This window comes from Eubalaena glacialis, chromosome 18 (genome assembly GCF_028564815.1).
Source record: "Eubalaena glacialis isolate mEubGla1 chromosome 18, mEubGla1.1.hap2.+ XY, whole genome shotgun sequence".
Lineage (NCBI taxonomy): Eukaryota > Metazoa > Chordata > Mammalia > Artiodactyla > Balaenidae > Eubalaena > Eubalaena glacialis.
Window position 1 is genome coordinate 50,742,786 of NC_083733.1, and position 14,605 is coordinate 50,757,390.

Consider the following 14,605-nt stretch of genomic DNA (forward strand, 5'->3'; position numbering starts at 1 on the left):
TACAAGCCTACATTCTCTGATTCCAGTGCAATTCTTTTTTTAATTCAAGTGTTAAAAGTTTTTAGAATTCAAACACTTGAAATTTTACAATCTTCTGGTGGTTCATTGTACTGTTCAACAGACATTTCCAGCTTTCCATTTTCTAGGCACAGGGTAGGATTGTACTTCTTCACCCCCTTTGATGTTAAGAATAGTCAAATGATTTTCTTTGGCCAATGAAATATGAAGAGAAATGATGGGTATCATTTCTGGGTGGAAACTTAAAGGGACAGTGCACGATTCACTAGGTTATCTCTGCCATGGCAACTGGTAACAGCGAGATGGCAGCTGCTCTGCTAGCCTGGGTCTCAGAGTGGGGAGACCTGGAGCAGAGCCCCCAGCCAACCTCGGTGAGCAAGAAATAAACTTTTGCCATTTTAAGCCATTAATATTTTGAGGGTTTTGTTATACAGCATAGCCTAGCCCATCCTGACTGATACAAGCCTCCTAAATAACTTCTCAGCTAAAAAGATCAAAACTGCAAGTTGGAGACAAGAAAACAAGTGCTATTTTCAAAATGACGGACTGGCCACTCAGTTTTTCTCTTCTTCCCCCTAAGACCCTACAAAAATGATAGTAAAGGACTAAAATGGGAATAAATCCACAATGACAAAGAGAACAGGAAGTTGTCCATCAGTGGAAGAAAGCTTTAAAAAAAATTGTGAGACTGTGTCAAGCTGATACAGAAGTAATGACAGATGACACACCGCAGAGGAGGTTGCCGATCTTCCCTACAGAATTCCAGAGAGGAATAAGACAGAGGACGCAAGTGAGACCGGGCCAAAAACACTGGGATTACTCCAAAGGCTCTGTCTTAAACAGTCCAGTCCTTAGCTCCACCCCTCGTTCAGAATGCAGGGCCACGAAAGATCAACTCTGCAAATGAAACATCTGAGAGTTCTTCCATTAAATAACAAAGAAGAAAAGGGAGGAGGAGGAAGAGGAGGAGGAGAAGGAGGAGAAAGAAGGAAGAAGGAAGGAGAGAAGGAAGGGAGGGAGGGAGGGAGGAAGGAGAGAAAGAAGGAAGGAAGGAAGGAAAGGGAGGAAGGAAGGAAGGAAAGGAAAGGAAGGAAGGGAAGGAGGGAGGGAGGGAAGAAGGAAGGAGAGAAGGAAGGGAGGGAGGAAGGAGAGAAAGAAGGAAGGAAGGAAAGGAAGGAAGGAAGAAAGGAAGGAAGGAAGGAAAGGAAAGGAAGGAAGGGAAGGAGGGAGGGAAGAAGGAAGGAGGGAAGGGAGGGAAAGAAAGAGAGACAGAAATTTGTATTAATTTGCTAAGGGCTGCCTTAAAAAATTACCACAAACAGGAAAAAAACAACCTCAAAGGAAAGAGAGCTAATTCAGGAAATAGAAGAGATTAAAAATTTTTTCTAATTATAATCATAACTATATTCAGGAAGTTATTGCATTCAAAATCAAAAACAAGATGCTAAGTAAACAGCACAATCAGAGAACAAGAAAGGGCTCTTATAGAATGAAAATATGATGCTGAAATAAACTGAAGGCCCAGAAGATAAAACAGAAGAAATCTTCCAGAAAGCAAAGCAAAAAAACCATGAGATGGGAGACATGAAAGAAATGAGACTCAGAAGACCTTTCCAAGAGGTCCAGTTTTACAGGCATTCCAGATAAAGAAAGATAGAAATCAGAGGGGAAACATTATCAAATGAGCAATACAACAAAATCTCCGAAAGGTTAAAGTTACAAGTTTTCAGATTGAAAGTACCTACAGAGCAAACAGCACAAGGTCTTTTAAAAGACCCACATGTCTGCAAAATTTTAGAACACTGGGAAAAAAAGAAAATATTCTAAAAGCTTCTGCAAGGAAAAAGATACCACTTACGAAGGAACAAAATTCAGATTTTTTATCACCAACACCAAATGTTAGAAAACTGATGAGATATACCTTCAAAGAGACTGACTACTAAACACAACTGAATCATGGATTGACAAGAAAACAAACAGTTGTGGAGAAGTTTATTCGAACAATTAGAGAGAGACAAAAGTGGGTTGTATATCAGTTAGATGATATTATTTTATCTACATTAATTTATTGAGTGCACTAACTGTAGTGTAGTTATACATGAGAATGTCTTTGTTCTTAGGATATATATACTTAGGGGTGAAGTGACATGATATCTGAAAGTTACATTCAAATGGTTCAGAAAAACTGTGCATGTGTATGTGCATTTGTGTGTGTGTGTATGCATGCACACCACGTGTGTGCAGACAGAAAGATATACCAAATGTGGCAAAATCTTAATGATTAGTGGATCTATGTGAAGGACATATAGGTGTTCTTTCCACCATTCCTTCCATTTTTTTATATATTTTTCAAAATGAAAAGGAATTTAAGAAATACAACTGATACATAACAAAGCTGTAAGGGAAAATAGAAAATAATTTTTAAATTTTTTAATTTAAAATAATTCTGAGGGAAAATTCTTTTTTCTAGAAGTTTATAATTAACCAAACAATTAGAGTATAAGATTAAATATTCATACATGCAAGAACATAGAAATTTTACCTACCAGCTCTTTTTCTTAGACAACTACTTGAAGATGTGCTTCAAAAAGATGAGGGGTTAAACCAGGAAAGAAAACAGGGAATCCAAAACACAGGATACAACCTAAAATAGCAACAAAGGGAAATCCAGAACAACAGGATGCAAGAGGCCTAGAGAGGAACCTGTCCAGATTAAAGAGAGAGGAGGAAGACAGGTATCTGATAAGAAAAGTAGAGTCTGTCAGAACACATGATACGATGGAGAGTTTAGAAAGGTTCAGTTTTCTTTGATAAAGAAAAACAAGGCACCCCAATTTCATTGCAGCATTATACACAAGAGCCAGGTCATGGAAACAACCTGAGTGTCCATCAATGGATGAATGGATAAAGAAAACGAGGCATATGTATACAACAGAATATCATTCAGCCATAAAAAAAAGAAGGAAATCCTGCCATTTGCGACAACATGGATGGACCTAGAGGGTATTATGCTCCGCGAAATAAGTCAGACAGGGAAAGACAAATACCATATGACTTCAGTTATATGTGGAATCTAAAACAAAACAAGTGAACTGAAAAGCAGTTATAGATAAAACCGAAACAGAGTCACAGATACAGAGAACAAACAAGTGGTTGCCAGAGGAGAGCTGGGGTGGAGGGAGGAGTGAAATGGGTGAGGGAGATCAAGAGGTACAAACTTCCAGTTACAAAATAAATGAGTCACAGGACAAAATGTACTGCATAGGGAATATAGTCCATAATAATGTAATATCTTTGTATGGTGACAGACGGTAACTAGACTTATTATGGTGATCATTTTGTAATGTATAGAAATGTTGAATCATTATGTTGTGCACCAGGCACTAACATAGTGCTGTGGGTCAATTATACTTCAAACAAACAAACTCGTAGAAAAAGAGATCAGATTTGTGGTTACCAGAGGCAGGGGGAGGGGGGTTTGAAGGGAGGAGGAATTGGATGAAGGTGGTCAGAAGTTAGAGACTGCCAGTTATAAGGTAAAGAAGTCCTAGGGATGTAATGTACAACATGATTCATATAATTATATTATACTTTGCTTTATGTTACATGTGTAAATTGTTAAGAGAGTAAATCTTGAGTTCTCATCACAAGGAAAAAATATTTTTTCTTTTCTTCCTTTTTCTTTTTTTCTTTTTTTTTTTTGTATCTATAGGAGATGATGGATGCTCACTAAACTTATTGTGGTGATCATTTCACGATATATCTAAGTCAAATCATTATGCTGTTCACCTTAAACTTATACAGGGCTGTAGGTCAATTATGTCTCAATGAAAAGGAAGGAAAAAAAGACTGAATTATGATTACAGATTGGAATATGAACAAGATGTAGCACAGATAATAAAAAGCACAGATAATAGAAGCTGAGAATGCAGAAAAAAGGAAGCAAACTTACTGGAAAGTTAGAGATGCTGGCATCTTCATCTTTTAAAGCTGGGAGTCAAGAGACACTGTCTATACCTGTTGGAATAAGAAAGAGAAGGTGTAAGTGTGTTGCTTAAACAATATACAACTTTGGAACTAAAAATAGTAATATGTGTATTAGGAAACTAAGGAAGAAAAATAGGAGTTGTGGAGTGTGTCAAATCCCTATCCATCAGGGGATTAGAAAATGTCTAAACTATATAAATGAAGACATCATAGCATAGGTATGTTATTTAAATATATAGCCTCTTGGGGCTTCCCTGGTGGCACAGTGGTTTAGAATCCACCTGCCAATGCAGGGGACACGAGTTCAAGCCCTGGTCCGGGAAGATCCCACATGCCGTGGAGCAAATAAGCCACCCGTGTGCCACAACTACTGAGCCTGTGCTCTAGAGCCCGCGAGCCACAACTACTGAAGCCCGAGCGCCTAGAGCCCGTGCTCCGCAACAAGAGAAGCCACCACAATGAGAAGCCTGCGCACCGCAACGAAGAGTAGCCCCCGCTCGCCGCAACTAGAGAAAGCCCGCGCGCAGCAACAAAGACCCAACGCAGCCAAAAATAAATAAAAAAATAAAAATAAATTAATTTTAAAAAAAAAAGAGGAAACAACCCAAGTGATGAATGGATAAACAAAATGTGATTATATATATTATATATATATAATATATATATATGAGAGAGAAATGTTATTAAATAGGAAAGAAATTCTGACACACGCTACAATATGTGAGACAGGCTGGGACCTGGGACCCTTTGCTGCAGTGCTTGCACCTGGACAAACCTCTCCTCAAGCAACAAAATACAAAGAAGCTATAGGGACTAAAAATAACTGTGCACATGTGCATTTGGGGCAAATTCTGGACAAGGTACAAAGAGACCAAAAAGCCCAACTGCCACTTCTGAAGAGCTGGGTGCAAAAACAGGTGTCAGGAGCATAGGCAGGGTACTGTGCATGCCTCCTGCACTCAACACCACCAAAGGGGTGGGCAAAACACCTAAGCCTCCCCTCTGGCCCAATCCCTGGACACACCCCTACCCTCACCCCATATAAGGAACCGGCGCATCCGCCCCAGGGAGTGAGCAAGGGAAACCGTTACTTGTTCTTGCTTCCCCCTGCTGCAGCAGGGGCCCCAATAAAGCCTTGCCTGAATTTCTTGTCTAGCCTCTGATCAATTTCTATTGATTGGGGAAGGCCAAGAACCCTGGTCGGTATCACATGGATGAATCTGGAAGACATTATGCTAAGTGAAGTAGGCTAGTCACAAAAGGACAAATGTTGTATGATTCCACTTGTATAGGTACATATAACAGGCAAATTCAGAGACAGAAAGTAGAATGGTTCAAGGGCTGGGGGGAAGGGGGGATAGGGCACAGTTTTAGTTTTACAAGACGAAAAGAGTCCTAGAGATCGCACAAGGTGAACGCATTTAACACTACTTAACTGTGAACTTAAAATGGTTAAAGTGGTAAATTTTATATTTTGTCACAACTGAAAAGACAGCACATGCATGACATAGGGTTAGGGAGCTGACATTCCGGCCAACACACACCAATGTCCCCACTCCAAAGGCGCGCTTTTATCGCCAGGGAATTCACCCCAGGACAGCGTGAGAGTGTGTGTGTGTGTGCGCGCGCGCGCGCGCCCCAGGACAGCGCGTGTGTGTGTGTGTGTGTGTGTGTGGAGTGTCCCGGAGTTCACACCACATCCCACAGCCCCCAAGCCAACCTCTGAGGAAAGGCCCATCTGATGCCGACTCTCAGCCTCCAAGTTTGTTTTAACCTGGCTTCGTAACGTCAGGATGACCAGAGAGTCTCTATTTGCTCCAGCCCCACGCCCAACCCACTTTAAGGGTACAATTTAATACTTCTGAACAAATTTTAAAATTGTGCAACCATCACCACCATCCAGTTTTAGAACATTTCCATCACTTCACTTAGCGTTTCTAAGCGCCCGGATCCTCATCTGTAAATGAAGATAACGTGAGCCTAGCACATTACAGGCCACCAACAAATTTTACCTATTATTATACTTGTTGAGGATGGCCTGTTTCTAGGTTACTATCTTTTCCCACACGCAGCCAGATGTTTGCCCGGCTGGCGGCCGCGCGCGCAGAGCACAGATTTGCAGCGGGGAGGTGGAACCGAAGTCCGGAAGGTTCCGCGCAGCGGTCCTGCCCCGCAAGCCGCGGCCAGCAATCGCGGAATCGGGCCTCTCCCCGCACCCTGGCTGGGGCGCGCGGCGCGGCTCCGGGCTGGATTGGTGATGCCTGGGCGCTGCGGGCGCCTGCGCAGTGGGGAGGGCGGCGCGCGCGCTGAGGGGCTGCCAGCGGTCTCTCGAGTGGGCTGGAGCCTGGCCGCGGCTGCTCGCTCCGGACGGCCGCGCCATGGCGGAGGAGGAGCTCGAGGCGCTGAGGAAGCACAGGCTGGCCGAGCTGCAGGCGAAGCACGGGGTGAGCGCGCCCGCCCCTCCGCCAGGCCCGTCCCCTGAGGGGCGCTGCCTTCGCCCGAGGTGGAGGGCGCGGCCCCGGGCGGAGGCTCCAGGCGCCGACGCCCCAGCTCTCCCCGCGGCCGAGGACCCCGCCTCCGTCGCCGGCGGCCTCCTGGTCGCTTCTGAGCAGGCTCGGTCCCTCTCCCCGCCGTGCTGGGTCTCGGGCGGCCAGCGGACCACGTGCTGCCCCGGGCGGGGGGGGGGGGGCCTGTCCCGGGCAGGGGCTGGTTGTCACCCGGGCAGGCATTGGTCCCAAACAGAATTCTCAGCCCCTCGGGTCTCTCGGTGCCCTTAGCTCGTGGATCTAGCCTGCTTCGACTAGCGTTCCTGCCGAATGTTTTCTAGAATTTAATTGTTCCGACCCAAGGGTCTGCTGTGTGCCAGGTGCTGAGGGTACAGCGGGGAACATCGCCTGATGGAGTTGACAGTCCCGGGGAGGGCCAGGCACCAAACTAATCCCGTAGATAAAACGCCCAAGTAAGGGCTCTACTGCAAAGAGGAAGGGAGTAACGTGTTAGGGGTGGAGCGGGATGGTCTGGAAGGGAGGGCTGTTTGAATCTGCAGCGTCCCCAATACCGAAGCACATTTTCTTTTACGAAAATTATTCTTACCACGTAAAACACGGTTTCGTAGAGCAAGGATTCTTCTCCCTAATGGTTGTTTGTATTCTAAAACACTCTGTTGGATTGTGACTTTAGAAGCTTATCAAAACGCTGTCGTAAGTGGAAGCTATCAGTTTGACTTTTGTGAGGCCCGGCTTTTAATTATTTGGCAAAGCCGTCTCTACCACTGCAGGAGCCTGTTAGGTATCAGAAAGAAAATAGGAGTTCCTGTGTTTTTCCTCTGTGAAATTACTAAAAGATAAAATTGTTTTTTCAGGACCCTGGCGATGTAGCACAACAGGAAGCAAAGCAAAGGTATGGGCTGGAGCTCTGAACTGTTTTTTGTTTTTTGTTTTTAATGTAGTGGCTCTTTTTTTAAATTAAGGAGTACTTGGCGTACAACGTAAGTTTCAGGCATACAGCATAATTATTCCATATTTGTACATACTGTGAAATGATCCCCACAATAAGTCTAGTTAACATTCATCACCGCACATACTTACAAACTTTTTTCCTTGTGATGAGAACTTTTAAGATCTACTCTGTTGGCAACTTTCAAACATGCAATACCGTATTATTAACTATAGTCACCATGCTGTACATTCATCCCCATGACTTATGTATACCTGGAAGTTTATACTTCTCTGATAATCTTCACTCATTTGACCCACCTCCCAACACCGATCTCTTGGTCTGTTCTCTATGTCTGTGGGAACTCTGAACTTCTTGAAGGATGGTTTCACCAAATTTTTTTTTTTTTACTTTAGTCACCTTAATAGGTGTGTGACTCCTAAAGATCTTCCTGGCATAGTGATTTTTCCAGAAATCATCATCACTGTTTATTATGTTTGTTAAATAAACATGTATGGAACCCCACAGCACTTATTACTTTGTATTGCAATTACTGATTGATGTTTCTCTGCTAAACTGTGATTACCTTAAAACCAACATAATCGTAGGACTGCCTCACAGGTATGTGGTGAGGATTGCAGGGGCACAGTGCTTCACATTTAGTAAGTGCTCAATAGTATTAGCTATCATTCTGTTCTCAATGTCATTTTATCCCAGAATATCACAGAGAACCCCACACTTGGCAGGTTTATTGAATGAATGCCTAGTTACCCCATCATGCTACCTTTTTTTTCTAACTGATTAAAAAAAAACACATAAGATAAAATTTACCATCTTAACTCTTTTTAAGAGTATAAGTCATGTGAACTATATTCTTACTGTTGTGCAACAAATCTCTAGAACTTTTTCATCGTGCAAATCTGAAACTATGCCTATTAAACTCCCCATGCCCCCACCCCTACCCCCCAGGGTTGCCTTTTAACTCATTCATTCATCCAGCAAATACTGAGCACCTGCTCTGGGTCAGGCACTGTGTTGTGTCTACAGAGATAGGCAAGGTGGAGAAGGTTCCTGCCCTTACGTAGCTTACATTAGAGGGAGAAGACAGATGGTAAGCACCTGGGATAGTGCTAAAAAGAAAATAAAACTACCGCATGAATTTCACTGATTATAAGATGTGCATTTTTTTTCACATGCTAACATATCTGACGTTCGAATGTGTCTCATAATTGATTGCTCTTGTCCTGGATTCTTCCAAAGAGGATTTACTTTTGCTTCTGCCATCACGTGGGTCATTTCTAACCTGAGACCTCTTAAAATTCACTGCTTGAGGTTCCCCCTTTCTCCACACTGGAGCTGTGAATTCACACAGCAAACCTGCAAGACTACAGCTTGAAGTTCAAATTCTCAGAGACACTTTTTTCTTCCTCCACTCAGGGCCAAGGTCGTTGCACGCACACTTCCTTGCTGTTCCTTTCTGCATAGCGGGTTTATTTCTTGTTTACCTTGTATTGAGGATGTTGCTCTGGGATGATACCCCAGCTTTGAGTGAGGGTCTCCTATTAGACACCTCATCTAGGGTGTTTTTCATTCTTGGAGATACAGTATGCTATGGTGTGTTTTCTACTCTATGGCCTCTTAGATTTAGTGAAATGTAGTAAGTTCATGGCAGGGTTGAAGTACTCAGGAGTGATAAGGAAATGGCCTATGGAAGTGGGCTTCAGTCTGTGTTCCATGAACCCCAGGGCTCCTCAGATGGGGGCAATTAGTAAGCACAGCCAGCCAGAGCTCCCCTTCGAATTCAGCCAAAGAATCTCTGCTTTTGTCTGTGTTACGTATTAAGTTCCTTGAAGGGCTTCATTTGAAAAACAATTTCTGCTTAAAAAAAGTTTGAAACCACTGTCCTGTGAACTTGAAATAGTTCCTACTTGGATAGGTAGGAAGATGCAAGGATAGAAGCAGAGTTATAATTTAACTCCCCTCCCAACCCAAAAACTAGAACTGAGAGTCTGGAAATATGGGATCTGGTCCTACCTTGGCCACAGTTACCTGTGTCTCCTTAACATTGCCTCCGTGGACCTCAGCTTCTTTATCTCTAAGAAAATTACAGGGATTAATCACTTGGTCCTTGTAATTGCCTGAAATCTCACTATAAATTTCTAGCACCTCTCACACACTAGGTACTTAATAAATGTTTATAATCGTGGTTGAACTGAAACTCCACTCTGATTAGGTAAATGTGAAGTTTTACCTTTCAACCTCACAAAATATAAAGATATACACTCACAAAATATAACGCTGGCCTTTGAGTGTAAGAGTCTATGTTCAATAGGAATGCTGACAGCTTAGTTCTAATTTTGCTTGACCTGTTTTTGTTGTAGGGAAGCAGAAATGAGAAACAGTATCTTAGCCCAAGTTCTGGATCAGTCAGCCCGGGCCCGATGTAAGCATCTTCAGTTTTCTTTATTTCCATAAAATTGGCTTGAGTTATTTGAATGGGGAGATATATATGAAATTGTTGCTATCTCTAGATTAAATATTTGTTTAACCTTAAAACGTGAGATGCAGATTGTTTGTAAGAAATGTTAAGTTTATAAACCTAAAGAAAGGTACTTAAATCATTATTAGAAGTACCAGCTCCATTCTCTCCTACCAATGAGATGATCTCCAAGTGCATACAGTCGGCCCTCTGTATCCGTGGAGTCAGAATCCACAGATACAGAGGGCTGATAGTACTACACCATTTCATATAAGGGCTTGAGCATCCTTGGATTTTGGCATCCTCAGGGGGTCCTTGCAGGTACGAAGGGACGACTGTATGAGGTAAAATTTATAGGAAACAACTCTTAAATCGAGTCAGTCACAAAATGTTGCTGGTAGTCGACGTGGGTGATTGGGGGCTCTGGTTTATTGTACAGGATATTGCAACTTTGGTTCCTGACCACCACAGTATAGCAAGTCACACAAATTTTTTAGTTCCCCAACGCATATAAAAGTTAAGTTTATACTATACTGTAGTCTATTAAGTGTGCAATAGCCTTATGTCTAAAAAAACAGTGTACATACCTTAATTTAAAAATACCTTATTGCAAAAAAAAAAACCTTATTGCTAAAAAATGTTAATCATCATCTGAGCCTTCAGCAAGTCATGATCTTTTTGCAATAACATCAAAAATCATTGATCACAGATCACCATAACATATATAAGAATAATAATAGTTCAGAAATATTGTGAGAATTACCAAAATGTGATACAAAGACATGAAGTGAGCAAATGCTCTTGGAAAAATTATGCCAATAGACTTGCTCCAAGCTGGGTTGCCACAAACCTTCATTTGTGAAAAACGCAGTATCTGTGAAGCTCAATAAAATGAGGTATGCCTGTATTCTCCGTTTTAGTGTATGTTTTTTCATAATAAAATTTTTCATAAAAACCATGTAGAAAAAAATATTAAATGAGCCATCAGAATGAACCAGTATCTTCTGTATTGTAACTTGAAGCCCAGCTTAGAAGAGGCAGGCTTAGATGAATCACTACAATTATATATGTGTAGTAATATATAAATTGCTTTTCAGAGGGCAATAGTGCATTTTTTTTTTTAAGCATGGAGCTTAGAATCTGAGGACCCAAGTTTAATCTCGGCTCTGCCACGACCTCTGTGTGGTCTTGACTGAGGTTGACACAGCTGAACTCAAGTTTTCCTCGTTTTTAAGAGGAGTAACGATAGCATCTGCCTTATCTACCTTGCTAGTTTCAAGACATGAATAAGTCTGAAGGGCTTTGGAAATGTCAGTGCTTAGTTTCAAGGTATAAGTGCATTTAGTTCTGACTTTGTGTGTGTGTGTGTGTATAGATATATATTTTTTTTTCCTTTTTAGTAAGGAACATTTTTTTCCTTTTTAGTAAGTAACTTAGCACTTGTAAAGCCTGAGAAAACTAAAGCAGTAGAGAATTACCTTATACAGATGGCACGGTATGGACAACTAAGTGGGAAGGTAAGCTTGGACTGCCTTGAGGCAGTTTTAACCTATTGTTACCTACTTTATCAAAACATTTTCAGAAGGTCAATTTTATCTCTTTCTGGTTACTGAATTCTTGTTGAAGCAATTTTTAAAGGAGAGAATAGTTGTATCTACCATCGTTCCTAAAAGATAACTAATTGTCTTTTCTAAAATCCTCTGCTTCTTTCCTTTTCTGACATTGCTATGAAACCAGTGACTATTAGGGTCAGCTAGCCTAAATTGCTTCTACACTGGAAACAGGGTTTGTCAGTAATACTAATTAAAACAGGTAAAGTTACGCTTGTTTTGCAAATGAAGAGGTGCTAAAATTCCTGGTTATTATGTGCGTTGCTGTAATGCCATGATGGGTATATTCTGCATCCCTGACCTTGCTTCAAGACCCAGATGAGCCCCACCTGCACTGGGAAGCCCTCTGCCGCCACCACAGCCTACAGGGGTCAGCCCGCCCTGAACCCCTTACACTGAGAATGTGTGTGGAAGAGACAACGACTGCTTCATCTTTTTTGAGTGACTCGTCTCCTGCTTTTAAGCTTCTCAAGGTTTCAGGGTCAGAGATGGTGTATCTCTGTCCCTGACACTTAACACAGTGGTGATGGTGGTGTTCTTAAGTGCCTGTTAATTTTGTATGTTTCGAGGAAGCTAACTGATGGATACTTTTCCTCCCTTAAATGAAGACTAGCGGAGCAGATTTTATGTGGAACTTAAACCAAGAGTTATAGCCAGTGGCTTCAGCCCGCTGTCCCCTCTCCTTCCCTCTTGACCTCTACCCCCGTACCCCGGAAGGACTAAAACCATTCAGTCTGCTGAGGTCAATTCTTTGTTTTAAAAAAATACTGTTTTGGGCTTCCCTGGTGGCGCAGTGGTTGAGAGTCTGCCTGCTAATGCAGGGGACGCGGGTTCGAGCCCTGGTCTGGGGATCCCACGTGCCGCGGAGCAGCTGGGCCCGTGAGCCACAATTACTGAGCCTGCGCGTCTGGAGCCTGTGCTCCGCAACAAGAGAGGCCGCGATAGTGAGAGGCCCGCGCACCGCGATGAGGAGTGGCCCCCGCTTGCCGCAACTAGAGAAAGCCCTCGCGCAGAAACGAGGACCCAACACAGCCAAAAATAAAAATAAAAAATAAATAAATTAAAAAAAAAAAAAGCATCAGCCTCAAATCCAACCCATTCCTTTAAAAAAAAAAAAAAAAAAAACTGTTTTTCTCTATGGTTATCCTAGGTATCAGAACAAGGTTTAATAGAAATCCTCGAGAAAGTAAGCCAACAGACAGAAAAGAAAACAACAGTTAAAGTAAGTTTCCCCAAATGCACACGGCAAAAGAAAGATTGATATTTTAAATAAGTGTTGCATCTGCATGTACTGTATCAAACATGTTTCAGCCCATAGACATTTTCATTTTATAACACAGGGAAGTTTGGGGAGAAAGGCTGCATATACTGAGGGCCTAATTTTCAAGGCTCTTCTATTGTTTTGAAACACTAAGTTGTTTTAAAGACAGAAATGTCTCGCTGTAGTAGGTAGAAATTTGTGTTCTCAGAAAATCTGAGTTATGCTTTGTGAAACATGTTATGATACTCATTTAATTTTCCCCCCAGTTCAGCAGAAGAAAAGTAATGGACTCTGATGAAGATGACGATTATTGAATTTAAGATGTCTAGAGACTGGGACTTCATGGAGCAATTCTAGAACAGATAATACTTGGCAGAAGTTAAGATCTTGATGGGATGTTTACTTTGTTTACTGTCTATATGCCTTTTAAAAATAAACTTGTTATGCAAAATAAAACAATTTGGACAGACTTGTTTTAAAACCATAGCAGAATGAACAGAAGACCTGCATTTTCAATTATTTCCTTTCCTATCAAAAGCTTTTGAACATGTGTAGCAGCATGAGTATATCCTTTGTAATTGTGACATTAGTGTTAGGTGGGAAAATGGCCTCAGCAGAAACAGAAGCTGCTCAGTCATCTTCAGTAAAAAGAAAATAGCAGTGTCCGGTAACATCATGGGATTTAAGACTCATGGATTAAGCTGAGTCAACTTTAATATTTCCAAGACATAGGTTCTGAAAGCCGGTAAGCTATTTTTCTTCCTGAAGATAGTACTTACATTTAATGTGGGAAAATTCCTAGCTTCGGTTTCATTTATAATATGCTTTTCAAAGGCATTGAGACTAAATTATCTAACAAATATGACCCCTATCCAAACCACCTCTGTAACTAGAGGATAACATCCATTGGAAAAAAATTACCAAAATAAGACATGTGGGTAATAATACTTCAACACTAGTAAACATGTTTGTAAGAGAAATGATTTCTAATGATTCAAATCCAGTTGAGACAGTTTAGTGGTTAAACATTTTGGTAGAAATGTTCTGGGTCTTCACTGATAAGGTTGCAGGTAACTTAAAGCAAATGTCATCTCTTGGGACTTCCCTGGTGGTGCAGTGGTTAAGACTCTGCGCTCCCAATGCAGGGGGCCCGGGTTCGATCCCTGGTCAGGAAACAAGGTCCCACATGCATGCTGCAACTAAGAGTCCGCCTGCCACAACTAAGGAGCCCACCTGCTGCAACTAAGACCCAGCGCAACCAAATAAATAAATATATTTTTTAAAAATGTCATCTCTTATATTGTGCTTTACTCCCACCAGGTTATGAAAAACTGTGCTCATAAATTTAAATCATAAACTTAACTCTAGGAAGTTCCCTGGCGGTCCAGTGGTTAGGACTCGGCACTTTCACTGCCGTGGCCCGGGTTCAATCCCTGGTCAGGGAACTAAGATCCCGCAAGCCACGCAGCACAGCCAAAAATAAATAAATAAATAAACTGAACTCTCAAGTGAGCTGTTTGGTGTAACCTTGTAGATAGATGTCCTAGTCCTGGGAGGCCTAGCCCTGGAGGAAGTTCATAACATTTAATGAGAAGAATAGGATTAGTAGCAGGAAAGTGATGGGAAATGTGGTTTATCCCAATCTCCCAATCTAGCTAAATCCCAATCTCTGCTTTAGCTAGCACACTGCTGATATATGTTTAAACTATATTTGAGATTTTACTATGTTTGAGAATTGAAATTTGTAACCATAGATGCTGAAGAAAGTGTTAGAATAAAGTGTCTAGTATTCTTGAATAAACGAATGAGTAGAAC

The 14,605-nt window shown here is 41.8% G+C and overlaps 1 protein-coding gene across 2 annotated transcripts; it reads left to right on the forward strand.

Annotated features, from left to right (window-relative positions):
* The first annotated feature begins 6,270 nt into the window (after nucleotides 1-6,270).
* On the forward strand, nucleotides 6,271-13,232 carry PDCD5 (programmed cell death 5). Of its 2 annotated transcripts, XM_061173366.1 has the most exons (6): nucleotides 6,271-6,449; nucleotides 7,367-7,404; nucleotides 9,822-9,883; nucleotides 11,345-11,436; nucleotides 12,680-12,751; nucleotides 13,057-13,232. In XM_061173366.1, the coding sequence occupies exons 1-6, from the start codon at nucleotides 6,384-6,386 to the stop codon at nucleotides 13,102-13,104; spliced, it is 378 nt and encodes a 125-aa protein (XP_061029349.1). In that variant the 5' UTR covers nucleotides 6,271-6,383; the 3' UTR covers nucleotides 13,105-13,232. The 2 variants fall into 2 exon arrangements, with proteins under 2 accessions (XP_061029349.1, XP_061029350.1); XM_061173367.1 differs by lacking the exon at nucleotides 12,680-12,751.
* Nucleotides 13,233-14,605: the final 1,373 nt, after the last annotated feature.

Coding starts and splice junctions, on each gene's coding strand:
- PDCD5 (XM_061173366.1), top strand. CDS start 6,384: ATGGCGGAGGAGGAGCTCGAGGCGCTGAGGAAGCACAGGCTGGCCGAG. Junction 11,437..12,679: donor ATGGACAACTAAGTGGGAAG/GTAAGCTTGGAC, acceptor TGGTTATCCTAG/GTATCAGAACAAGGTTTAAT. Junction 12,752..13,056: donor AAAAGAAAACAACAGTTAAA/GTAAGTTTCCCC, acceptor TTTTCCCCCCAG/TTCAGCAGAAGAAAAGTAAT.